This window comes from Aptenodytes forsteri, unplaced genomic scaffold, assembly GCF_000699145.1.
Source record: "Aptenodytes forsteri isolate BGI_AS27 unplaced genomic scaffold, ASM69914v1 Scaffold33, whole genome shotgun sequence".
Classification (NCBI taxonomy): domain Eukaryota; kingdom Metazoa; phylum Chordata; class Aves; order Sphenisciformes; family Spheniscidae; genus Aptenodytes; species Aptenodytes forsteri.
In genome coordinates, this window is record NW_008795037.1 from 2,758,055 (window position 1) to 2,785,455 (window position 27,401).

At 39.0% G+C, this 27,401-nt stretch overlaps 1 protein-coding gene across 1 annotated transcript in view; it reads left to right on the plus strand.

Moving 5' to 3' along the window:
- The window catches only part of NKD1 (naked cuticle homolog 1), a 113,447-nt gene extending 87,160 nt beyond the window's left edge, over positions 1-26,287 (plus strand). Inside the window, exons 5-10 of the mRNA XM_009276716.2 lie at positions 7,199-7,305; positions 9,850-9,945; positions 18,529-18,676; positions 19,729-19,813; positions 24,807-24,937; positions 25,713-26,287. Coding sequence (XP_009274991.1) covers positions 7,199-7,305; positions 9,850-9,945; positions 18,529-18,676; positions 19,729-19,813; positions 24,807-24,937; positions 25,713-26,287 — 1,142 coding nt within the window. The remainder of the gene's footprint in view (positions 1-7,198; positions 7,306-9,849; positions 9,946-18,528; positions 18,677-19,728; positions 19,814-24,806; positions 24,938-25,712) is intronic.
- The last annotated feature ends 1,114 nt before the right edge of the window (positions 26,288-27,401 follow it).

Below are 27,401 nucleotides of genomic sequence, written 5' to 3' on the forward strand. Positions count from 1 at the left end.
AAGATGGGGAGAGGAGGGAGAAATTATCTTCTTTGATCTCTGATGAGGAAGGGGAAAAAAAGACTGTTCTGTTCAGGCTTTTGGCTAACACAACAAACAGTGTTTAAAATTTAACTTTGCTTAATTAATTAGTAATTCTGTTTAGTGCTGTCTGATCTTCATCCAAAAGGTATTTTGAAGCTTGAGAACTGAACATCAAAGCGTATTGGGTGAAGATGGTCAAGTAAGGCATTTAATCTGGCAGTTGCTGTTGATGAAATACAGCCAGTTGGGGAACTAATTGGAAAAGGGAATCATAATCTGGCAAAATTCAACAAACTCCCTCCCTTCAGCAAACTCACTCCAGAGAGAGTGTGAGAAATCTAGGTTTAGTGTTTAAGCATGTATGAGTTACACCCTAGCTAGCAGAGAGAGACCGTATTGTCCTTTGTATCTGCATCTCTAGTACAAATCTTTTTTTGGTAAGGAGATAATAAAAAAATCTTTGCCCCAACCCAACAGCCAAAAAAAAGATGCCAGACCTAGACAGAAGCCTGTGATTCTGTATCAAGGCTTGGAAATACTTCTACTTATATGTGTCAAATTATTGGGGTTGGCAAAAGGAATTGAAGCCTTAAGGGAGGTGGTGTTGCACACACCTGTGAGTCTGACTACTTTTTATTCAGGAGAGAAAATGTTATCTGAATATTTGAGTGAATTTCAGTTTAGCAATTCCCAAATGTCCTAGTGGTGACTTGTCAGCCAGAATGCCTGAATGTTTAAAACATACCTTGGTTGTCTATTTTTGTAGGGTTTTTTTGCAAGCCATCGCATGGCCTGAGTCACTAGCCCTCTGTTCTGTGCCTGTGTTGGGTGCTGGCAGTAGGTCTTGTGACATCTTGAATCTTTTTTTTTCCACCCCGTGGTGTGCAATTGAACCATTAGTTTGTGTTGTGACCATCAACAGGAAACAGTGAAATAGAAGAAAATGACTTCTCTCCATATTTTGACGTTGAAATACCCATCCCAGACTAGTACAAAGTACTACTAGTACAGCTCTTGCTAAATTGGTTTTGACTTGTCCCACTGGACTTAAAATGGACAATTAATTTCCCTACAGTAAGTTTCAGAGAAGGCAGCTTGATCTTTGTTGTTTTGAAGGGTGTGTCTAATTCATCAGCTTCAGCTTTCAGCCAGAGAAAGTTGAATACACGCTTTTGGCACTGACTCAGGACGAGCCTGTTTTGCTGTGCGCTTATTCTGGTGGCTGTGGAACAGGAATGTTACTCCCTTCCTGGTCCCATTCTGCCTACGTTCATTTGCCGCTGGAGAAGAGGACCTTTGCTCAAGCAGAGTTATCTCTGTTAGGGATGTATTTCAGTCAACTTTGTGGAATAAAACCAAAATGTTTGCTTAATGGGGGTGATATTTCTTAATCCATGGCCTCCAGCAGAACTTAAAAGTGAAATCTGAATGTGAATGTAATTGTTAATTAAAGGACTTATTCTCAATTTGGACTTTCAAACATAGTTGTTATTGCTCTGGTTGTTGTCGTGCAGTCACCAAAGAATGTCGGTTATGTTTGTCAAACCTGATTTGCAATGAAAAAAATGTTGACAGAACCAGATAATTTAGACATCAGAGACTTCAGGAAAAACAACACAATTAATTCTCTTTCTATCCCTTTGGTCCTCATAGTCTCTGACTTTAAGTTCTGCTGCGTCTGCTAGATCTGTAAATTGGAAGTGAAGCCCTTACCTTACCCTATTGATGTCAATAGGAATTTTACTACTGAGCTCGGTTGGACCAGATCTTTGACGCTCAATTCCACCAGTCAAATATTGCTACTGAAGTTCAATTTGAGCTGTTACAGAAGTGCTTATGACTTCATCTCCTTGTCTTGATATGTCTATGCATTTTTTAATTTTTCTTTTACCCTACTCCCCCACAAGTCTCAGGTTCTAGTCTGTGGTTTGTTGTTTTTCCCCACGTACAGGTAATTCTGCCCCTTGGTTTCTCATAGTAGTTTTAAAGAATTGCCATGGAATCTAGTCTATCCAACTCGAGGGGAAGGCTAATAATACTTCACTTCAAAGGATTTGGTTTCATGTATGCCAGATGCTGACTTTCATAGGTGGCATTTTTGTCTGTTCTCCAATTTTACCTTTACTCTGCTTTCTCTCAAAAATTACACAGTAATGACCCTGACGTTAAGATAAGTCACTGGTAATGTCCAGCCATAATTTATCACTGTGGAATTGCATAGCTTCTCCCATAGTTCTGCTTTCTGAGTTAGGGCCCTGTGATCCATCACATGCCTTTTGGAATGGCTGTCATCCCAAAGAGGCTCTGAAGTAGTTCATCTTTAGCCTGAGTTCTCCTAACTGCTGTGCAAATCTGGACTTGGTAGCTGTAACTCAGACCTGAACATTCATCAGGGTTGCATCCTTTTCTGTTTCTGGCCGCAAGATCCTCTTAATCCATCTGATTAAAATGCTCAGTACAGTTGCAAAACAGAGTGAAACTGTCCTTACTTTGAGAAGGAAGATCATTTGTTAAAGAGATGGTGCTTTGCTTGAATGAGGCTTTGAAAAATCTGAAATGACAAGCCACCTGAGTGAGGGTGAAAGTTTAAACAGTCACTTTTTGACCTGACTTGACTGCAGCTGTATTTTGGCGCTCTGTTTTTTCCCCCCCTGATTCTCAGATGCAGGACGGAGGTGAGTGAAGAATGGTTTGGCTGTCTGAAGCTTAGTATTCTATGCTCATTCAATACAAGCAGCGCAGCAATCAGTTTTACCTCATTTCTGGGATTTTTTGGTGATTCCTAAGGAGCAGTTGGAATTATTACCCCTTTCTTTTCTTAGGAATGAATAAATCCCTGAAAAAAAGACTTAATTCTTCAGGGATGAGTCTTAATACCTTTAAACCGGTGTTCATTCTCTCCGTCTCTTCCTCCCCCACCTCAATTACAAGCAATTGGGTGGTAGTAATTAACAATCTTAGAGAGAAACATCTGCTAGTACACTTAAGCCAGTCAGTTTGTTTTTCATGAAAGAATGGTATTTCACAATTTTTCCAAGTTAATATTTTTCCTTTATTGTCTTTCCAATTTCAAATATTGTCCAGACGCATTTTTATAGTGTCTTAAGGTTATAGGAGTGAATACAAGACCATTAATAATGAACAAGAAAAGAGAACATCATAAAGAAAACATATGCAGCATTTCAATTCATGAAACATTCTGTTAGGGAACATTGTTTTTGAGAGCATATGGTTATTCCCATGAGAAGCAATAAATACACTTTTTTTTTTCCCTCCAGTTGTGGATTCCCACAACAAGGGTAGGTTTCTCTGTATATTCATCTATATAGAGCGTTCTCTTTGTCAGGACTTGTTATCTGAGTGGGGAGGTAAGTATTTTTGCACAGATGAAATATTGTATGTGGACCTATTTCTGATGGCCTAGACTTTGGAAACACAAGTCTATTAATTCTCCACACTCCTTTGAGATAGCAATCTTGTCTGGTCTAGTTTAATATCATTGGCAGAGCTGAAAGAAAGTTCACATTGTGAATATATCTGAACCTTGGCATGCGGCTCACTGGTGGATCTCTGTTTACAGGCTGCCAGTTTTAACTGTCCCAAGCAGACATTCTCATTTTATTTATAAGTAGGTTCAGTATGTGTTTGTATCCTTCATGAAATTGAGCGCATGTCAATAGTCAAAACTAAGTATAGAAACAAGATACCAAACACTTATCCTTCTCTTCTGAGACAAAGCAGGTACTCCGGTATGTATTTTTAAATGGTCATTGGGTTTGGATAAGTCACACGAGGATATATGCACAGACATGTTATTTGATCACTCGTAAATATTGTTTTAATACCTCCATATTCCCCTTTAAAGTTTCCTCGTTTAGATTTCATTTTTCTTTGCTGAATGAAACTTGACATCAGGATGAGATCACCAGATTTCCCCATTTCATCTGAGCTCCAAAATGAGTAACTGATTTCAAAGGATAATTCCCTGGAGCAGCAAGGCCAATGAGTTCTTCAGATCAAAGGTCAGCAAAGCTCAAAGAGGATAATTTCTGGCATACAGTATTTAAACTCTCTAAAGGAGTGTACTGCAAGATGTATCCCCTCCTTCCCCAATAGTTGAACTCTTGTTTTTTGAGAAGACTAATTTGTCAGAGCACATTTTTTCCTTTGTTACATAAATTATACATTAAAGTGAAAGCTTCCTATCTGAACACAAACTGTACATCTAGAAAGGTTATTAAACGTGCCAGTGGAAGGGCTATTCCTGAAACCAGAAGGTAACTCTGTGCCGTTCCTCTCTGAAGCACCCTGTAGACTGGGGAACTCTGGTGCTTTTTGCACATGCCAGCAGCTTTCAGCACAGTGCACGAGCGCGGTGGTGGAAGGGAGAGAATGCTCTGTAAGACACTTCGTTTTGACAGAAAAACCCAACAAAGAGCTTTAGGGCAGGGAATAGTCATCTTGTGCAGGATCTGCTTCTCAATGCTCTCAGCCTAATGTTGTTTGCCATGCCAATGTCATTTGGGATGCTGTCCCTTAACAGATAAAAGACCACTGTAGAAGTCTTTTGGCCATTATGTACCTTTATACATTTAAAAGTATGTGTGATAACAGGGGTGGATTTTTTTTTTCTTCAATTGGTTGTCCACTGTTCCAATGAAGCTAGGGATCATGCCAGCCCAGCTTTCATTTATTTCACATTCCCTAGAGTGAGATTGTGAGGGATTGCAAAAGCCCCTCATACAAATGTTTCTGTCAGCTTAGTTAGAACTGTTCATGTGAGAAACTTAACAGGGGTGGATTTTTTTTTTTCTTCAATTGGTTGTCCACTGTTCCAACGAAGCTAGGGATCATGCCAGCCCAGCTTTCATTTATTTCACATTCCCTAGAGTGAGATTGTGAGGGATTGCAAAAGCCCCTCATACAAATGTTTCTGTCAGCTTAGTTAGAACTGTTCATGTGAGAAACTGATCACTGGTACACATGAGCCACTGAAAATCTAGGGGCATATTTAATAGTTATGAAGAACCACTGTCAATATAACTGTCCTTGTTATGCAGGCCCATGTTACCTTTTCATTTCTTGCTGATTTTAGAAGGAAACAAGAAGGCTGGACTAAGGTAGACAACCAAATATTGTCTTTTGGTTTATGGGTGTCTTTTTGTGGCCTTAGCTTTGAACTTCCAGGAATATGGAGTTGTATTTGTGGACAAAGTGAGTATAAAGCAAATGACCCTTCTTCAGATATACTTCGAAGTTCTGTATTTTAAGTAATATTTATCTTAATATGTGCCTTCATTATGATAAAAACTATACAAAAACCTCCTAATAAACAGTCCCTGTTTGTCCGGTAACACCAGGTTAAAAGGACAAGGGAAGAAACTGCTGTGAAGTGAGCTTTCTCTTCCTTCAGCTGACCTTCCTGCTTAGCTTATGTTTGGTGTAGGGAATCCTAACATGGCTTGGAGCAGAAATCAAAGTGTATCAGTGTGTGAGTATGTGTATGATAAACTCCATGTCTACTTGCATTTGTACGATGCGAATTACATGTGCGTCTCGGGAAGCTGGCATTAGTATAACATCAAAACGGCAAATAAGTGTCAAAGTCAGTAAATTCCAAAGGTTTGGGTTTCTACCTCATTCCCCCTTTCTTTACTTCACATCCAGAATCTTTTATAATATACAACAGTTTTGAAAACAAAAAAAAAGTTATACAGTCGTGTTAAATTTAAACAAAGAAATAAGACTAGAAAATGTGATATATATTGCAGTGTGGCAATGTGAATGTTGTGGCAGAAATCTTAGCTTTTGGAATTTCTGAGAGTGTAAGCTTTAGTGTAAGCTACCACTTACATGGTAAGTGTAGATTATTTTTTTTTTAAGCTAATTGTTCTATTTTAACTGTGAAAGGAAACACTGAAAAATGGCCAATATAACATCTTCATTTCTAGCACGTTAGTGACTTGCTTTCCTGGGAGAATCCTTGGGAGGCACCTCAGTAGTGCTGAACACCAGGAGAGCCACAGAGTAAACCCAGTTTGAAATGGATCATCCTGAACTGGAGGGGATCATGTCTCCTTTTTTGTAAGGAATCTGACTTTACTGACCTGGCACTTACGTGAGATCTTACTGACAAAGGCATCCCCAAGAAACGGTTCCTACATAGCATTAGAATAAAGGCTTTGGGTAAATGCAAATGCTGTGGTGCAAGAGAAAAAATACTGACTTTTGAGACCCACATTCTTGCAATATCTTCTATTTTTTGGGGAGTAGGCAGGATTACTACTATGCCTAATGAAGTATGGGCATAACATTGTTGGCAGAGGTATGTGGATGTATAAAAAAAATCATATCTAAAAAGTTAGAGGGTAGGGTTAAAAAATCTGTGTATATTTTCATAACGCTAATTAATATAGAATTAATTTTCTTCAGATATAGGGTTTCATCATGTGCAAGGCTGAGTGCCTCTGCAGGAGCCAAAGGCACAGCTATTAAGTTCCTGGGCATTTGTCTTTTAATCCACATGAGAAGTATATATATCTTTCTGTTATATATTTGATATATGTTATGTTACGGTATGTTGTGTTATATGTCTGATAGATGTTAGTATTGATGCTCTTTATGAATGCTATTGAATTATGCAAGTGCTAATGTTTTAAATTGAAACTTAGGTGAAATATACTTTTTCATACATACCTGAAAAAATGCAGCTTAACCTTTTTGGGAGGTAGTGTTAACTTTTTGGAAGGTAGTAAGGTTTGTGTGTATTTGAAGAGGGAAATTGGAATAGAATGAGGACTTCATTTCAGCTTCATTACTTCATTCACTGCTGGTGAATGCAGTGTGTTTTTGCAATATGTCATAAACTTTCAATATTTTGCAAATTATTCAACTGACAGTAACAGTTCTGGTTATATTCTCATAATACTGTGTTTGAACTTCCTGTGACTCTAGTGATGTTTGTAGGAGAGGCTGTGTACCAAAAGCTGTTGGTAAATTGTCTGCTGAAATTATCCCAGACGTGTAGTGAAGACAGAAGCAAATCAAGTATAATGATCCTCTCGTACAAGTTTGCTGAAATCAATTTCACCCTAAATGTAAAGACAGATTTGCAAATATAAGACTGCTTTGACATTTTCTTATAAGCGTTTTTTCTTAAATATATTTTTCACAGTGGCTTTGCCTCCAGAGAAGACAGATGGAGTTTGCAGTGGAGATGAAAAGAAAGCAGAAAAAGAAAGTGACACACGCACAGGTTCCAAGAAGCAACTGAAATTTGAAGTAAGTCCTCTATATTTTAAAGTTTCACTGTACTGACATAATTATGGTAGAAAAATAACCTGTGGACCAAATAGTGTCCTCTGATGAATGTATATAGCTCCCAACGATTGTAATGGGTACAGGAGGAAGCAGAATTGGCACAAGTCAGTGTCTTACTATTGGTGCTCCTTTTGAGGTGATTAGTGAGATTTATTTCCAGGTTTGGAGAGGATCAAATGATGATCATTCCTCTGTAGGATCTGAAATGTATAGTAAGAAGAGACGTTCAGTTTAACCCTTTATCTGTGATCCTTTTTGTTAGCAATTTATTATGCTAGCTACTGTGTTATCAAATCTTTAGATTGACTTTCATGCACTACTGCACTTGGTTAAATCTGCCTAGTGTAAAAGATGTTTGTGAAAGGTTCCTTAACCATCGGTCTTCTGTGCCTGGGCCTCCAAAGTGAAATAACCCTGACTTGCTACATGGGAAATCCATCTGATCACATGGCAGGAGGAAAACGATCCTGGAGGGCAATGAGTCTGATGGTCTGTTTCCTTGTACACTTACAAACATCATAAAACTGCCAGACATTGTGTGTAGTTGGCAGGTTTTGATTATATAGGGAGTGTCATCCAGTTAGAGGGTTGTCTGTCTTGGTGAGGAGGAAGATACTCTGGTACCGGCAAGAAACAGCACGAATTTTCATCTCTCTGCACTCTAGCAGACGTGGCAAACTTCTACCTTTCAGTGCTGTCAGCCTGTCACAGTAATGAGCTTTGCATTCCTCAATTGTTATTTAAAAGACCATGCAGCCACCTTGCAGCATGGCTCGAGTGTTCGTTTCCTTCTCTAGAGCAGATTTAGTAGTCTGGTACGATTTATTTTTTACTGTTTTAAGATTGATTAAAAGGAGGTAGCTTTCCCATAGGCAGATCAGGTGTTGCTAGGTGCTTGTGTGCCTTCTGGGGGGAGGTGACCTCCTGCCTCTTTTTGCACAGCGATAACTCTTCTTCTAGACACATTTTATATTCTACCTTGAGTAGCAGACATTTGCAGACAGGAAAGGCATGATAAATTGCAATTAACACTGCCTTGATACTTGAACGTTGGAGGACACCTGTCAACATGGTTGGTGCCAGAGTAGCTGGAACTCCATCGTAGCGGCAAAGTCCGTGTTTGTTCCCAAGTAGTTCTTGGCGTGCCATAAAGGTTAGCACTTGACTAATGCAGGGAAGGTTGCCATGGCTCTTAACTAAGCAGAGCACATCCTCACCTAAAGATGTTATGTTAGGCAATGGTGTGGGACAGGGAAGTATTAATGTGTGGCAAGAAACCAAGTATTGATATTTTTTCCCTTGTTTGACAAATGAAAGTTTTCCAGCTATGTAAGCTAGGAGCTAAGAGATTGGTAAATGTTTCAAAGGTATAAAAGAATCAGCAATGCAAGTGTTGAGACAAGAGGTCTAAATCTGAGGTGGATGTGATTTGGCTTTTAAAGGTGCTGGGAATGTTTATGTAATATGAAACTGTGTTTCCACAGTAGAGTGTGGGGCACTTGGCAGCTTTCAGCCAGGCTTGTTACGACTGAGAGAAGACTGCCTTTGAACTCAGCAGGGGACAGGGGGTACCGGTAACTGCTGTAGGGAATTGGTTTCAAGTCAGATCAGCCAGGTATTTTGAGCTCTATCATGCTGAAGCTATTTGGAGCTGTTTATTTTACTTGCATACAGTGGCTTTCATTTTAATTGCACTGTAACTTTTCTGTTTTGCCTTGTTGTGGCGCTGGATAATTCCGATTGCGCAGGTCTTGAGAGAAAGCAAACGATTTGCACCCAGGTGACTGGAGTCAGCAAAGTGCATTCTTTGTTCTTGACTGAAGTCTTGGTTTTAGTTTGGGGATTTTTTTTCCCTTTAACAAATTGATTCTTTCAGGCTTTCCACAGATCGCACTCACTGACAGAATAAGGACCAGGCACTACTCCCAGGTCGTTCTTACCTGCCAGTTCCTAGGCAGGCTCCATTTCAGGAGCTTCAGTGGCATGATGCTGTACTGCACTAACTTCGACAACCTTTGGGTATCAAATATCCGTGTCAAGGACAGGTCTCACTGGTGGGGATTTGTGCCATATGTCCACTTTGTACTAACGACTACTCCTGGCACTGTGGTGTACTGCCTTATTCTGTGGGTCTGTTTCTGTTATCTTTCTCTTCCTGAGTTAAGCAGAGTTTTCCTTCTCACTTTTTAGTAGGAAATCTTATTATATTTCAAGAGCTTCAGGGAGTAGTTTTCTTGTACCTTTTTGTGTTTCCTACAATGAAGTAGAAAGCATCTTGCAGATTCCCTGAAGTCTAGCCCAAGGGAGTTAGGATTATCGTGTGATTGTGATGAGACTCCTTCATTGTGGTGGACAGAGGCCTCCCTGGGACATATCCTGAAAGCTTCCTCCCGCGAGGGAGGGAGGGAGGAAGGAAGAAAGCAAGCAGCCTCCTTCTACGGAGAGTCTCCTCTGCAAACAGGCCTTTTGCTTTAGGTAATCAGCTGCTCTTTGCATGTTTCTTAGGAATTGCAATGTGATGTGTCTGTAGAGGAAGATAACAGGCAAGAATGGACCTTCACACTGTATGACTTTGATAACAACGGAAGAGTCACACGTGAGGTAAGCAAAGTACAGCTGCCCCTTTGTGTGCAGCGTTTGCTAACGAGAGAAGTCTTTTATAACAGGAACATTTTTTCTTCTATGAAATAGAGGTGTCCTGCCAATTTAAACAGCAGTTTCCATGGACCCTTCCCTCCTAGAAACAATCCCACCAGTAGTTTACTGTTTTCAGATGTACTGTACCGCTTTTTAAGCTGGTTGTTGTTTAATATCTGGGATTAGCCTTTAAAAAATAGGACTGGCATTTGAGGAGGAGAAGTATCTGAAACAACTGAACAACTAAACACATTGTCAAAATAAACCCCTGCAAATGTATATTGTTCTGGCTTCTATCCTGCTTTTCAGAGTTAAGCTAACCAAATAGCAAGGTTGCTTTCTGACATTCTTTCCAGTAGGACTAACTATACTGTTCTGTTGTTTTCATGAATATTAGGCTGATCTCTGCCTTCTCCTTCCAAGTATAAATAACATTGATACTTGCTGGAGGACTGTAGTGGCTGGCTGTCAAAGCATACCCGTGTGTATTTTTTATTATCAGGATGTCTTCAAGTCATATTTCCTATGCAAATAAGAAGCCAAATAAGAGGATGTATAGATTAGATTACAGTCGTTTTTAAGAACTATTTCTATCTAAATTGAATGATACTTCTTCTAGAAGAATGTCTTTCACTGAGATTTACTGCAGTGTGCTGTCATTGATTTTTTTGTGAGGTGTGTTTACTGGCTCCCATGCCCTCAGGTAATCAGCTGAAAATTGACAGGTTTTGTCTCATTTGGCTCTTATGCTGGTGTCTGGGAAAATTACTAAGAACTGATTGAAAGGAATAGGGTAAATACTGAAAGTATAGTGGCCTTAGACATCAAATGATGGCAGAAATTTTTCCTAGAAGACTGAAGCAAATCTTTTTTGACATTTATGAACAGGGTTTTTAACATGTATATGAACATCACTTCTAGGCTTTTTTTATTGTCTCTCCTCTGATAGTGCTTTGAATAGTCGAATGAAATCTGTGCCCTCATGCAAGAGAACAAGCAGATGAAACGTTACAGGCCAAGTCCAGAGTTTCAAATGGGAAGAGGAGATGTATAGAGAGGGCAAGAAGAAGGGGGGGTGGGGAAGTAGTATTGTATTTGTTAATGTATGGGGAAAAGAGACAAGAAAAATGAAATAACTTGCCTGAAGTCTCACAAGAACCTCGTGGCAGATTGAACCCAGATCTTTCGAGACCCAAGGCTAAGTCTTCATTACAAGATTATCGTGACTCTCAAAGGATAGGGGAAAAACACAAAACCCAAACCCACACACACGGGTGTCCTTTACATTCAGGCATGGAATTCCCATTAATGTCAGTGGGAGTTCCATGTGCTGAACGTAACAAGAATATGCTTTTAAGTATGTATACAATAATTATTTGTGATTATGTGGTACACCAAAGAGCTTAATTTGACTGTACTTAGAGAATATGTTACAGCCAAATTCTACCTCTCCCTGCTACAAGAGCAGACTGCAGCTTAACTGAAACCAAATCTGTGCAGGGATTGAAAATTATACTACTCTGAGGTCTGGAGGTTGCTATATTCAGGCTTGAACCTGTGCCAAAAAAAAATCTTTTAACCAAGGGACCAAATAGGTTGATAATTTTCAGCTCTTTACATGTGACCAAAGATAGAAACAAATAGTATGCACCATTGCAGAGTTTCCCAGTTATGTTACACACTTCTTTTGCAAGATGTTCCAGTGCCATTTGTATAATCCATCTTGTTGGTTGTCTTCTGTTGAATCCAGATGCAATTTTAGAGTTGTTTGCGCAAGAATGACTAACGATAGCAGCTCATAGATAATCTTGGCCACAAAAGAGGAATTTCAGTCTCTTCATATGACGTAGAATTTCTTATCTATTAGCCCCTGAGAGACTGGCAGTCAACATAATGGGCTTGATACTGTCGTTTGTTAAGCAGCTCTGCTCCTGATCCAGCAAAGGACTTAACGATGGCAAACGTTAAACATGAATAGTTTCAATTAAAATGAATGGAACACATGCTTTGAGTTAAAAGTATGTGAAGCATATTGCTGGATCAGAGACAGAACAGACAGTCTGAGGAAGAGGGCTGGCTGGTCTGTACCAGTGCCATTTAGTGAGCTGATGAAAATGCTTTCAGAACCGGTCAGCTTTTCTAAACAAAGGTCCAGTGTTCTGGTGAGAGAAGGTTAGTGTGGACCTTTTCTCCTTCTTTGAAAATTTCACTTTAATGTCTCCTGGATTTATAGCCAGATTTAACAGAGAGATGAAATTTCTTAAGTCAGATTTCTATCTGTAGACCTTGAGGTGCCTTACGAAAAGAAGTCAGCCTTATCATTCTTGTTTTTCATGTTGGAAAAGTGAGACAATGGAAAAGGAAGTGACTTGCCCACCCACATCCATTTCATTTGGTTCAAAGTCATTGTGTTTAAAACATTGGACTTCATGTCCAGAGAGTTTCCAAAGGAATACACAGTGTTAAATTAAGTTTGTAAGAAACATGTAGGTGGGGTGCAATTTTACAAGTGGACTAAATGTTTTTTTCATTAAAATGTTTGAAAATTGTAAATAAGATATGGATTTAGTTACTGGATAAAATTTCCCTTGGGTTTTACACAATGACAGATCACCGTAAGAGCATTCAAATTCCATCTTAGTGAAATTTCTTCTGGATCTTAACAACATCTTCAGAACTTAATACTGCTTTGATTTCCTTCTAGAGTCTGTATGGCTTATACTGTAGTCCTTATAATTAGAAATTCAGATCTAGTCATGCTTCTTGAAGAGATACACCCATTATGAAAACATAATTATTGGGATGGCAAATTATAAAATTAGCATTACTGTATGTTATTAAACTACTGCTTTTTCTGTCATAGAAGACGGCCATTTTTCAGTCCTTTTGGTGTAGTGGGAGATAACTTTTCCTGCTCTAATATGTATATTACAAAACTTGGCTAATGTTTTCCTTCATTCCATAAGCCATAAGAGGACAATTCATTATGTACTGCAGGCCTTTTCAGAACTGACAGCTGCACTGTAATTATCTTCACATGGATATTTGTAATCGGACTTGAAACTTGGATAATTGAACTAATGTGTTTTGATCCATGAGGTTTTATACTGAGCTCTCTGAATGTAATTATACTTCATAAACACTAGCCTTTTTTTTTTTTTTTTTTGCAATCAGTTCTTTCTTGGAAAGTTGAGTTTCTTTGGTGAGTGACTGCACAGGAGCACACAAGAAAGTTGTTGTCAGGAGTAAAAAAAGGGAATTTCTTCTAGACTAGTTGTTGAGTAAATAGCAAGTGAAGTTTCTTTCAGGTTCCAAATAAGAATGATTCAAAAATGTATGTGATCAAACAAAGCTGATGTTGCGATAAAAACATCCTGCTGTACGTAAAAATCAAACTACAAACAAAGTACAAATGAGACATCTGTACTTTTCTCTTTTTGAGGAAAAGGTAATGAACTGATATTGATGTTTCTCTTCATGCATTTTTATGCTAAAAATGTTCTTTTTCTTACAATTTTTCCTCTTATGTTTCCTTTCTTTTTTTTTCTTTCTCTTTTTAGTTACTTTTGCTTATATCCTCTGTAATGAGTGAAAAGGTTTGAAGTTATTTCTGCATTCAGAACTCAGCACCAAATCTTTGACTGGGGGAAGGATATTGGCTTTTCTGGGGCTACTGTTGATCAGTCTGACCCTTATCTTGCAATTTGCTGGTTTTCACTGTGTTTGTCAACGTTGTATTAACTCATGATATAGAAGCAGCAGTGGAACCAACAGATAGAGGAGTAGTGCCTGTCTGTATCAGAGGGGCCATCATTTCAGCCGTTAGATTTGGTGGATTTGTGCCAGAGAGAAATATTAAGAGAAAATAGGGCTTTCTCTTTTGGTTTTGAGGGGAGCCAAAGACATGTATCCCAGAGAAGTTACAAAGAATCAAATGTTTTCTTTCAGTGTTGCTAATCTCAGTGGGGTTTGGGGGTTTTTTTGTTAGGTTTTTTTGTTTGTTTGGTTTTGGGGTTGTTTTTGTGCAAATGTCTCATTAAATTAATTCCACTGGAAAAGCCTCTTAGTTCCCTTTACAGAATCTCTAGTTTGCTAACTAGTCCTGTGATGATAAGCTATGCTAATACTGGAAAAATAGGGTTGTCCCTGTACCACTAATGTTCCTTAGAAGTAAAAAATTAATACCTGGAATAGGGAGTTTCTCAGTCACATGAGTTCTATAAGGAATGAAGAATACTTCAATGTAATTTGCTCTTGTTCTTATTTGCAGACCCATTAGTTTCTCTGAATGTTCTAAATTCCTGCTAATCTCCTACTGGAGATCTGTTAAGTATTTTGTGGATACATGTGTGAGTGCAGCATACATGTGTGGCCTTAACTGTTTGCTTTTTAGTATTTCTAATGCAAGTATTTCTGGCAATCTATTAAAGTTTCTCTTTTTAATATACTTTGTTGTATTAGCTGCTTGATAAAATAGGATGTGAAAAACATACAGATTAACACTGTTAAATCCTTCAGCCCTGGAAAAACTAACTGTAGTGTTCAATAAGCAAGACACAAATAAATCCGGGTATGGCATGTGCTGGCTGTTTGGATACTACCCAGCAAGCATTTGTTTTCCTCTTTGAGGAAAAATATCATCGTTTCAGTTTTCTTACTTGAGTAAACTAGCTATCCCACCAGAAATTCTGCACACTAGAAGCCCTTCAGAAGTTAGTTAGATTCATGCAGCCTACTTCCCCTCTAAATATAATCCATTTGCTATAAAGGAGAGAAATGGTTTTTTTTTTAATTTCTTATTTCTCTTTACCCATTTAATATACTAATTTAAAAATCTACAATGATTTTTAATTAGAAATGGTTTAAAAGTACATTTCAGTAAAAAAACCAAGCAAATGATATTTTTGGAAAAATGGGAAACACTGAAAAATCTGTTCTTGTTTATTTTTCATGTAAAAAGGGAGGACGTTTGAGAAATGTGGGATGAAACTTTTTGTGTGGGAAGTGCCAAGCAGTCTTAAGCAAAGCAGTTGCAAAATCATGTGACTAGTAAAAATTGTAATCCGTTGTGCAGAAGGGTTAGATTCTTTGGTAGGTGGTCTCTGAGACATGCCGGTTGGTGTACCAGAAGAGAGGAAAATTTAACTAGCTTTTATTCTTGATCTTTGATGCTAAATTTCTTGAGGACAGTGAAATGCGCAAGCTGGTATGTAGAAGGTAAAGCTGTCTCAATGGTTTTAGGCAGTTCTTTAAGGAATTTAAATGCAGATAATGTTCAGTGGGGCAGCTTTCAAGGGGAACATAAATTGCCTCAGTCTCCTGGCAGGCTACTGGAAGATGAAAATTCTTTTGGGGGTAAATATAGACGTAACTATAAAATACAAATTTTGTAACATATATTTTAATGGTCTAGTGCTACTAATTTGACAAGAAGCCATTACCATATTAGCTGCCAAAAAAGGGCTGTGAGAAGGTAGTTTTAGTCACCGTTCAAAACTCATTGACGAAGACCATTCCTACCTGATCAGCGCCTCAGGAATTTGTATGTTATAATTGTGAAGCAATAACTGGAAAGCAACAGGAGGTTCAGGCTGCCTTGTAGCTGGTACATACTCGGCCAGGACCTTGGTAGATGACAGAGAAGCAAATGACCCAAGCAGACTTGTTTGACCAAATCAGAACTGTCAGTTTGCTAGAATTTCCAACCCCAAATTAGGACCACAAGTAAGTGAATCCTATAATAAAAATGTTGTCGGTATTTAAAAGATCAGCATAAGCATTAAGCGGTTACTTATGGATATCCCTAACCTCGATCTTGGTATATATCCAGTCTGATGACCACGTTCATTCAGTGCCAGAATGCAAAGCAGTTCAGATTGTTGTGGAGGAAGCTGGGTATTAAACACATAACGAAATGCACGGGCAGCAGAACGTAAGGCCACAAAGTGTCCTGATACCTCTGTGCAGCCCCTTAAACTGCTTGGAGCATGGACATTAATTTGGGTTAATTCGGGCCTGTTGGCTGAGAGATGTAAATTGTCCTGATGTGATATGCATGTGTACATATTTCTGAATTGCCAAGTATGTGTCACACAAATGCTGCATCTGGCCTTCCTTGACAGCATTTGGGAGTACTTTTAAAACTGCTGAGTCAAGTGGCTTGTTGAGAAAGACCCTCGCAGAACACAGGGGGCAGATTGTATGCCAGTTAGCAAGTTAGACCTCATCACTGGAAAAAAAAAAACATGTAAAAGGACAGTGGGAGTAAAGACTTTTTGTCTTTGCCTACCAAAGTTAAAATAGACTAGATGATAAGCTTGTACAAACATCTGGTGTAGCTGAAAAAAGGAAGGATAGATTAGCATGAATGAAAGAGTTGATAATAACCTCTTGATAGTAGCCTTGTGTGGAAAGATGCCATGTTGGCTAACCAACACTTGTTAAGGAATGTATGGGAAAGACTCCATTCACCAAAGTGCTGAGTGTATGAAGCCCTGTTAAGAATAAATATGGTGCTTAAGTATTCTGCTGAAGGGGAAGGTTTGGCTTGTCGAGGTGTAGGATTATAGCACAAGGCTCCTAGAACATAATTTATGGAGGGCGTATAAAACAATGGATATGTTTTGTTTGTCTGTCTATGTTCTTGCTTGGTTGGGTTTTTCTCATAGATGAAATAAAATTCCAGCCCTTCAAGCTTGGCTGTTAGATACGGCTGTGTCTATTTAGAGGTCTGGCTAGGTTTCAAGTTAGGGTGGAAGTGTGAGAAGTGAGATGTGTTAAAGAGCTGAGGTGTCCACCAGATTGTCATTGAGCAGTCTTTCCCTCATTCAAGTTTTAGGCGGTGGTCCTTGTCAAGAGGATGGAAAGCAGCTACTGACATGATAGTAACAGCCCATATATAGAGACTCTTGCAGCAATGGTAGAAAAAATATGTCAGTGGGGAAATAAAAGAGAGACTGCAAATTCTGCTCTCTTTTTATGAATATGTTGTCTTGAACTCACAAGTCTGGAGAAATTCCACTGAGTGCAGAAAAGTTAGAGAAGGTACATGTTAAGACAAAGCCTTGGACCCTCTAGGATTTAGTTATTTGTTCTGCCTATTGAGATGGAAAGTCACCTACTGTAAAATCATTTGTCCTGGCCATAAGGTCAGTATTTCCCTAAATTATGTGTGAGTAGAAATTAGTATTTCTGTGTCACCTTTAAAGCTGGTTAGATAATGTGGACTGTGTGGTATATTGACTACTAAAGTGCTGGGACCCATTAAAGCCTACTAAACTTCCAGCTGCCGTTGTTACAGGCATGACCCCTGGGCAAAGGAAAAATTGTAGAGCTTTTGAATTTTATAGACCTGACTCTTAATCCTCAGAACCAGTTGTACTTAGTGAAGGATGATTTAGAAATTTCCTTTGTGCTCGCAGGCATCTGGAAAGAGCTTAGGTACTAGGATAGATCAAGGAATAGGAAGACCAACATGGAGAAATTCTCAGATATACGTTGAATGGAATGTTTATAGCCTGCAATGATCAGTATGCTTTAGCCTTAGGTTGGTCCCCAGGATCAATTTTGGTGAAATCTCTTTGGGGAAAAGCAGCGAGCCAAGAGATCTCCTTTTCATTGTGGCAATTAAAGGTAGTACCTTATTTGAGCCTGGCTGGATTAGATCAACCTGAGAGACCTTTGAGCATCACCAGCTACTAAACAGTGTTTCTCCTGTTTGAAAGAATTGGCTTATTAAAATTGGCTAGTGTTCTTTCTGATATAGCTAGACACGTAAGCATTTGTTCATGTCCCATTGCCTTCAAAGAGATGTGTGAAGAATGTTCTGTAATAGGCCTGACTGGATAATCTCTGCTGTTCAAAAATGTAAGTTTAGAACTGGTTTGAATTTTGCAAAATAAGGTAGACCCCAATATGCATATGGTAGAGCGACATTCAGACATCACTTCTTTCCAAACCTGAGGTTTACCGTTCTGCCACTTCTTTTACTGGTTTTCCTCTATATAGTCAATCCTTTAACTATCCCAAGAAAAAAACCCAAGAAGTAGTAAGACTGTAATGTCCAAGATTTTCTTCAATTGCTGTATTTGTTTTGGTCATGTGAACTCAGTTTTTAGTGCAGTATGAATGGTTATCCCTGGGTTCTGTTGAAACCAAAGAAAAGAAAAGGCAGAACACAATTTTACCGATTCACAGTTTGGGAAACCTGAATGCCTTGTGCTTTATTATTGTTTTGATCTGGTTTGCCCCATTTCATAAATCCTACACCATTTGATGAAGAAGAATATGGATCTACTTGAATCATTCTCTTCTGTGTCTGTGAGCTATATTACAGTCTATATTAGAAAAAGTGGGGGTTAACCAAAGAGAGAAATTGATCCTTTCTTGTAAGGTTCTGTGCAAGTTCAGCTCTTTCAAATTCAGTGACTTCTGAGGATATTTCAGCATTTAATAGTCCCAAGTCGGAAATAGTTGTAAGTATCAAAGCTGTAGGTTTCATACCATTCTCACAATAGTGTGTCTTTTTGTGTTTCAACCCAACTATAGGATATTACCAGCTTGCTTCATACCATCTATGAGGTAGTTGATGCATCAGTAAACCATTCTCCTAGTTCCAGCAAAACTCTGCGAGTGAAACTTACTGTGGCACCAGATGGCAGCCAGAAGAAAAAGAGTATCTTGTTAAATCATGCTGGTAAGGATGTGCAATCAGCCATTGGAAAAAATACGAAAAACTTCAAGAATCCTTTAAAAATCCATCTTTGTATTTTGTTAACACAAATAAATATGTACTTAGAGGCAAATAATTATGTGGGTATTTTAAACCCCATGAACCTGTTTTAAGATCTTGGGTGCAAAATTGTCTACTCTCCTTTCAGTGTCTCTTAAGCAAATTAGGGTTCCCTCTCCTGATTGATTGTTGCTTCTTGGCAGCAGCAATAACCCATATGTTGTGTAATTGTCTTTGTGTACTGCAAGGCAGATTTAAGGTCTTTTCAACTTGTACCACTTTAACTCTGCTGATATTACAGCACTCAGTTTGTGTGGAAACAGGTGTAGTGGTGTAAAATGTTTTTTGCAAGCACACAGCTATCACTGCTGCTGGATAAGAATAAACAATTAAGCATAAGTAACTTTTATGAATCTATGCATAAAAATTGCACGTTTTTCTGTACTGGCAGAGTCTGCCATTATAAAATAGCTTATACTCTGATGGCTCATTCATCTTATTCACTCTAATAATAGTTGTATCAGCATAATTACTTCAGTAGATAAAGTAGTACTAAATTAAAATACTTAAAACTATTTAAAGTAATACTTCAGTAGAAAATGTGGGCACCTTATCCAAAAGGAGAGCCTTGTTACCTCAGTTTTAATACATACATCCACTCAGTCAAGCGCAGACATAAACAAATTTGCACTGCTGGGGAGCTATGTGATGCATTAGTACAGCACCGAGCTCCAAACTACCGAGCCCTCCTGAGGGACAAGTGTATCGGCGTGAATGTGGCTTCATTTAACTTGCCACATGGCTTGCAGCCTAACCCTGACTAATGTCCTACAGTCAAGGTTATGTCTGCCTAAAATCTGTCTTGCGGACAAAAGCAGCTTTGAGAAGGTTACACGAAATGATACATTACATCTTGATCTACCGACAAGAAGAAATGTATTTGCAATGTAGCATATTAGTTATGCTGATCAGCAAGGACGGTAATGTGAGAATAATGTATTTTCTCTTGTTGGCAGATTTGCAGAGTGCCAGGCATCGAACTGAAAGCAAAGCTAATGAAGAAGTAAGAAGCTCTGAGAAGAAGCAGCGGGCTTCTCTCAGGTAAGAGGAAGGAACCCTGTCTCCTGACAGGCACTGGGTACCTCTGAGAAAAGCTCAACCACTGATTTCTTGCTTGCTTCCTTGCTTTATTTTTTAAAAAATATGTTAAAACAGAGGAATTACAGGATTTTTCACTGTGAAACCATCAGCAGATTTCATGGGTGGATACTTCGTGCATTAAAGCAAAAAAACAAAAAAGCAAATCTGTAGCACCCATTACTCAAATTTTCTTCTTCTGTTGGCTCTTTGGAGGACATGCAGTGTCTTTTTAGATGCCATCTGCAAATACTGTACCTACTAGTGGAGTTTATCGCACAGCCTTTTGGCTGAAAGTGTCCTAAAACCTTTTCATCGTCACAGGAGGCCAGCTCCTGCCTTTCTCTGTCCTCCTTCCAGCCCATCTTTTTCACTGGTCAACTCCGTTAGCTCCAAGTTATATTAATTTGATCTTGTTTACCAGGTCATAGCCAGACCTGCTTCTCCTTACCACCTTTCCTCCTAAAGGAAGCAGCTTTGAGCTGGCACTGGGTACAGTACCTAGCAGAAGGAGGGAAGAAGGGAGCTCGCAGCAGAGCAGCAGACAATCAGCTTTACAGCAAGTGGTCTACGTTGGCTATGTCCCGCAGAGTAAGCGACAAGCAAGAACTTCCAGCACACTGCCTGAGCCATGCTCCCTTCTGTTGAGGTAGTTCTGGCTTATAGCAACTGTGGGGTGACTCAACTCTACTTACAAAGTGTGTTTGTACATTTGGTAGAAGTAAATTCACCTCTTTCTTACCTCACAGTGACTTAGCAGAGTGGCTATCTCTGCTGACACCCACCTGCCAGAAACCATGCTTCCCCGCTGCCACATCAGCTTTAGGTCAACTTCTCCTTTACAGAATTAGTTATTAAGTAGTATCCATGTAGGAATTAGCCTGCTTGCTTAGAACCAGTATATTTAATGTAATCTTGCAGGAAAATTTGGATAATTTATCTTTTTTTCCCATAAGTTTCAGGATACATTTCACCACTTTGAAAAAATACCTGTCTGTTGTCTTTCAGTGGAATCCAACCTGCGTGACTCGGAGTGCATCCATTTCCAATACAGCACAAACACAGTGGTTTCTTTTATGAAGAGCTGCAGGTATACTTGCAGCCATCTACAGATTAGATAAGAAAAGGTTTTTAGTTCTTCCCTAACAGAATGTAGAATATTATTTTGGATGCTAGTCCAGAACAGGCCTTTTTCCTCTGAAAATGTGTAATCATGTGTATCTACCCTGTTATCATGAGTTCTACCTACCTGATAGATACTACCTGCACTGAACTTCAGAGTATGTGATAATCATTTGCAATGTATTTTTCAAGTATTAAATTTTTTTACAGCTAAGAAAAATGTTAATCTCTCGGTCACATGTAGGTGTGCTATTCCTTTTCTGAATTTGGTATTTTAATGGATAGAAAAACAAATCAAAAGCAGGTAATTTTGATGCATTTTAATGTAGATTAGTTGCTCCAAACAGGTCATCTTGGTGTATAGGTTTGATTTGTTTTAGGATTTTATGTTTCATGCTAAGGCAGAGGGAAGCGTTTGCTGAAATGCTACAGTAAGAACATTGACTCATTAGTTGCATTTGTTTCTTCAGCTGCAAATTTAAAAAAAATAAAAATCCATTTTTGGCTTTCCTTGGATTTAGGGATATTTGTCCAAATACATGTATTTAGTTTATCAAATTTATCAGGAGAAGGAGCATTCAGTTTTATTAAAAATGACAACAAAACTGTGCCTCCCTTTTTTGGATAGAGTAAAAATGCTAGTGCGTTATCCCAGTGAGTGAATCCCAGTACAATCAAATTTCAGATTAAAAAAAGACTTAAAATGACTTAATTTTTTGTTAGCAACTCTGTACAAAATCTTTTGTGAACTAAAGAACACTCCATGTGAACTAAAGAATACTCCGTTGTTTTGCTTGCTGGCCTAGATGTGGTGTTCAGATTCCCTCTGCCCATTAGCAAAGGTTTGCCCTGTGTGAATTTAATGGGCTGCTTTTGTGTGATAATCTATTGAAAAATCCCCTTTCAGTTTGAAGTCCCCCTCCCAACCACCTTAAAGTCCTGGTTTTGCAAATGTAGTGGTTTTATGAACAGCAGCCATTTCTACTGAAATCCACAGTCATAGAGGCATCAAATGTTGGGGTAGAATCTTGGCTCTGCTGCATTTGTCCTTCTCATCCTTTTTGTTAGAGGCTTCCTAGATAGGACAAACCTGTATCTTGAGCTGAGCAGATCAGCATCAGACAACTGTCAGCACGTAACAGTTTTTGTTGCATCTTATTAAATATGGCCAGGACAAATAATGTTCTGTTCACACTGTGTATGTTGCAGGGCTGTTTGTGCACTCTGACCAAATTGCTAACCCTCTGGAAAGCTCCCTGAGGCTCATCAGTATCTCACAATATTAATGCAGAGGTTTCCCCTTTGAAAGCAGCAATGAGGACTTGTGAGAAGTGCACACATTTCACAAATTCAGTCACTTAGGAATTCTAGGCAAGATGTGATTAATATTCAAAATAAAATGGATAGAAATGTTTTTATCTCGAAGGTGGGAGATAGATGGATTAGATTTTTCATCTGATGGAAGCTACAGGCAGGAGTTTTCACCTGTAGGGCTAATACAAGTATCAAGATCAAGTAACTAGATTCATAGCTAGCTTGCCTGGCATGTGTGGTACAAAATGGATGGTGAAAGAGCACTGGCAGGCAACTTTGTGGATTGGGTATCTTCATGCCATTCTAGTTTATATTTAGTTTAGTGCAACAGGGAAAATATGATGCACACCAGCCTCTAAAACATCTTCCTTTTACCCACAGATACACATTCTCGTTCTCTCTTTCTTTCCTGATTAAGTGATTTCTCCCTGACTGGCTTAAACTCTACATTATTAGTGAGCATTGCTTTCAGGAAATGTCCTTGCATTTTTCCTGCTCTATTCCCTTTACCTACTATATTGCTGTGTGGTTATTACGATCAGGATGACACTCCAGCATGGGAATTTTAGAAAGGGCTTTCATACACTCCACAAACCCTTAAGCAGATGCCTTTTTTTATTAAAAACAAAACCAAACCAAAAAACAGTAACAACACTGTATATTTTTACACCCTGTGCTTGATGCATGGTTGATGCATGCCTGTGTCTTCCCATGTGTATGCAGGAGAGCATTGTGGGGCTGGATGCCAGACGCTTCAGTTCTCTCTGACAGTAGAGCACATCTCTCATCAGTATATAATTGCTTCACTGTGTATATTTACATGAATATTGTTGAACATCATCTTGCATGTAAGAAAGCTATTAGAATGCAGGGCTGTGGCAGTACTGGCGTAGTTTTTCTTCACTGTCTTGATGAGAGATGGAATTTATTAGAGTAACAAAAAACAGGTTCCCTGTTAACTTAGGTTTCAACACACAGTGCTGTATACAGTGTTGCTTAATTGTGTTGGATCAAACCCAATGATCCAATGATTTTTTCTGGGTTAACTATGCATTGTTTTCAGCACATCTGTGCAAGTCCCAATGGTTTCCATAGGCAATTCATGCCCGGCAACTTAGTTAGCCAGGTTCTAGCCCCAGAGATCTTTTATGTTGACCTGCTAAAGTGTAACAACCTGTAAAGGTGCGTCTGAGGCAGGAAAGGTACTGAGTTGGCTATGTATCCAAAAAAAAAAAGGATATCTGGACATTCCCTCTTTTTTGACAGTACCCCATGTCACTTCGGGAGTTCAAAGTTGACTCGGAATCTTTAAAGCTTACCTGCTTTCCAGGCAGACTCTCCTCCATTCAGGAGACTCTACCTCTATCAAAGTAGAGCAAAAACGATCTTCCAGGTAGGTCAAGTCTTGCGACTTTTATCAGAGAAACTGTAGACCTGTGTCTGACAGAGATACGGGGGACTCGGTTCTGTAATGTCCCTGAACAGTACTACCCTAAACCAGGAAAGCAGTTTGTGCCAAAGCTCAATGGGATCAGCAGCCTCTGGAAACCTGGAAGTAGACTAAAAGTGGGGTACTGGGCACCATACAGTACAGAGCGCATATTTAGCAACTGTTGTAGGGTACAAGGCCGAATTCTGGTCTTAGGTTGACACCAGTGCAATTGCACAGAGAAAGAGCAAAGCCTATCCTGTGGTCTTGGAGACTGAACTATCTGAATGACAGGCAGTGACTTAATCAACAAACAATCCTGTTTGTTATATTGAAAATATTGTTGATAACTGCAGACTTCCATTTAAATTGCTGAATTAAATTGTTCGGCATTATGGGCTACAATACTGTAAACCTCTGCCTGATTTTTTTCTGCCTCATAAATGAATGGTATTTCAGATATTCATTCTCAGGAAATAGTTCTGCTATAAATAGAATTGCAAAGCTGAGCAGGAAAAGGAATGGAGATTCTGAAGCCAGTGGCTGATCTGACCTTATTAATTGTGTTGTGGAAAGCAGCGGTTATCTCTGGGTGTCCTACCAACACCTTCTCTTCTCAGGCTCTCTCTAGTTACTACACCTGTGCTGTTGCCTGTCTTTCTGAAGCAGATACACATGAATGTTTATCCAACACGAGGCTTACCCCAGTGCTTCCTGACAGTGGTGGGAACAGTCATGAATCAAACAGCAGGTTTTCTTTGGCATGTCCAAATTGGAGAATCAGTTGAATGGTTTGGCCCTAAGGCAGAATGTAATAAACCTTAGGAGCATTTTTATTTGTTTTTGCATGTGTGATGCAATTTGAAAGCCTCCTTTGCTTTGCAACATCGGGGTCGATTTATATGAGGGGAAAGAACAGTCAGTTCAGGCCTCTCGACTTAGCAAATCCGGTCATCCAGAATTTCAAGCGTTTGTTGTTTCTTTGTGAGCAACTCCTGTCACTTCAAAGGGGCCATTAGTTGTTGGTTTGCAGATGGTGATAACAACTTTAAAGAAGTTCTGCTGAATTGTAATTTTGCTTCCTGCTGACAGATATCACCAGAGTGAGAACAATCCAGAGCAAAGTGGGTGCTATCGTCATTGTGTTGATGAGAACATTGAAAGGAGAAACCACTATTTGGATCTTGCAGGAATAGAAAACTACACATCAAAGTTTGGGCCAGGTAATTTGGTAATTTATGGTGCAACCTTTTCGTCTTTTCTTTCTTCAGTTGCATGTTCCACATCAGGGGCAGTGAATTGTGAACCTGTGTGATTTGTCTGTAGTGACTGACTGGAAGGAATAGGACTGTGTGAATACTGCAAGATAATTACTGGTGAAGGTGGTATCACAACAGAGTGGCTAATGTACTGCAAGCCTGCTTTGAAGTACTTGTTTGTGTAGCTAAACTTGGAGGTGAGCCTAGGAGAACAATCTTTACATCTAAATTATTAAGTTTAGTCTACGGGTGAGGCGAGGACTGATTTTTGGATGTTGGAGCTCGTTCCCAAGATGATACCAGCACATATTTTGTACTCACTACTGACCCAAAAATAGGAGAATGTGGGTTCATACCTGGAATTTTGGCTTCTGTCCCCAGATTAAAGGGATTTGGATTTCCTCCCTTTCCTTGTCCTCTGCCAAGATTTTACTATTCCACTCACAGTTATTTTGGTGAATTTCAGATAGATGATGACCAAGAGAAGGTAATGTAAAGACTTTTATAAAACACATACACACCCACACACACATTCACTCTTATATAGATATGTGCGTATATTTGTGTGTGTATTATTTACTAGTCAGAATTATTAAATGTAATTAAACTAGACAGCTATAATTGCATTCACTTCCTTAGGAAAAATTCACTCTACCGATAATGCTATCCCTGCCAACTGCATGCTACTAAGTAAAACTTTGAAATACTAGATGACTAAACTCAGCTTGTTATTTCCTAGGATCTCCTCCAGCAGCTCAAAAACATGACCCACCAAGCAAAGTTGTGAATCAGACTAGATCCCGTTCTCATGAACCTGAAACCTTCCATGCTCACCATAGGAAATCTCAAGTAGTGGATCCAAGCCACATCAATCTGGCTGAAAGTTCATATGCCAAGATTGCCGAAATCCAGCAGAGGCTCCGGAACCAGGACTCAAACAAGCACTTTGTGAGGTCTCCCAAGGCCCAGGGCAAAAATGTTGCCCCTGTGCATCCTGGAAGGGCGGTTAGAAATAAACCTTTTCAAGGGGTGCCCATGCCAATGGCTTCCCCAAGTGCACGAGTGGGCCAGAATCTTCCTTACCTCCCCTTGCAATCTCAACAGGTTCACAAGAAGCATAAGCAGAGGGCAAAGGAGAATCACCAAATGTGCAAAACCTTCCAGTCTCCAGGGACAGTTGTGGAAAAGGAACATGTGAGAGACCTGCCAACAGTCATTTTATATGAAGGCCAAGTTGGACAAATGATACAAAGACATGAACACCACCACCACCATGAGCACCACCACCACTACCATCACTTCTACCAGACATAGAAGAGATCCCACCAACATCCTCCAAGAATCATCCCATATGAAGGAAATGCGTTCTTGTGATACCAGAACTAAGGCATTACTATGATTAATATTATTGTTACTCCATTAATATTCATCTAGCATATATTTTAGAAGTTATATGGAACTCTTGAAACTTACCCTATTTATAAGTTGTGGAAATGCATAGCTTACTTAAACACCTTGTGGATTTTTTTTTTTTTAAAAGTGGCTTGTAAAAAAGAAAAAAGCCAAAGCTTTTTGAGCTGTGATTTAATACAGGTCGTCAACGCACTTCTTTACAAGTACTACTTCCATTGTAGTAGGAAAGATACTTCAAACATTATTGCAGACATCTAGCTTACCACTCTGCTGTATGTCGGCTGATCGCACACAAGCCTTTTATCAGGGGAGCAATGTTCGAAGGGTTGGACTCCAGAGATACTCAGAATAATGGAAAATACAAACAGCTGCTACCTCTAGTATTATTCAGATTTTATTTTCTTTTTATTGATTGTAATGTTCTACAGGGGGGGGGATTTTAATATACTGCATTCATGTAGCCTGTTTGTGTTCACATCCTTTCAAATTATCTTAATAATTACAAGGAAATATTAGCTATACTTGTCAACAGAGCTACATTTGTACGACTTACACATTATTTTCTTGGCGATTCTTCACTGACACAAGTACAGTCTGTTATATACTGGGTAATATTTAAATATACTTCTTTTATTTTTGGTTTTTCTCTTGCTTACTCTCCATTCTGTTTGGGGTAACCATTTGAAAAGAGGAGGATGTGAAATGGGGTTTTCAAAAGCATCACTAGACTTTAGTGCTTGGGCCATAAGTATCATTCATGGGGGTTTGAGAAGGAGAGGGGTTGTTTGGGGGTTTTGTTTTGTTTAAATCCACAGTTCTTTGTTTTGAGAAAGAATTGAGGAAAATATACTTTCTCACTTTAAATGTTGGCAAATATATATAAAATATAAATATAAATATATATATATAAATATGCACACTCTCAGGTACATTTTGTTGTGTTTTAGAAATCTGTGGTTTGAATATTAACATTATAATTTTTTTTTCCACAACAGTGACTTTTTAGAAACATATG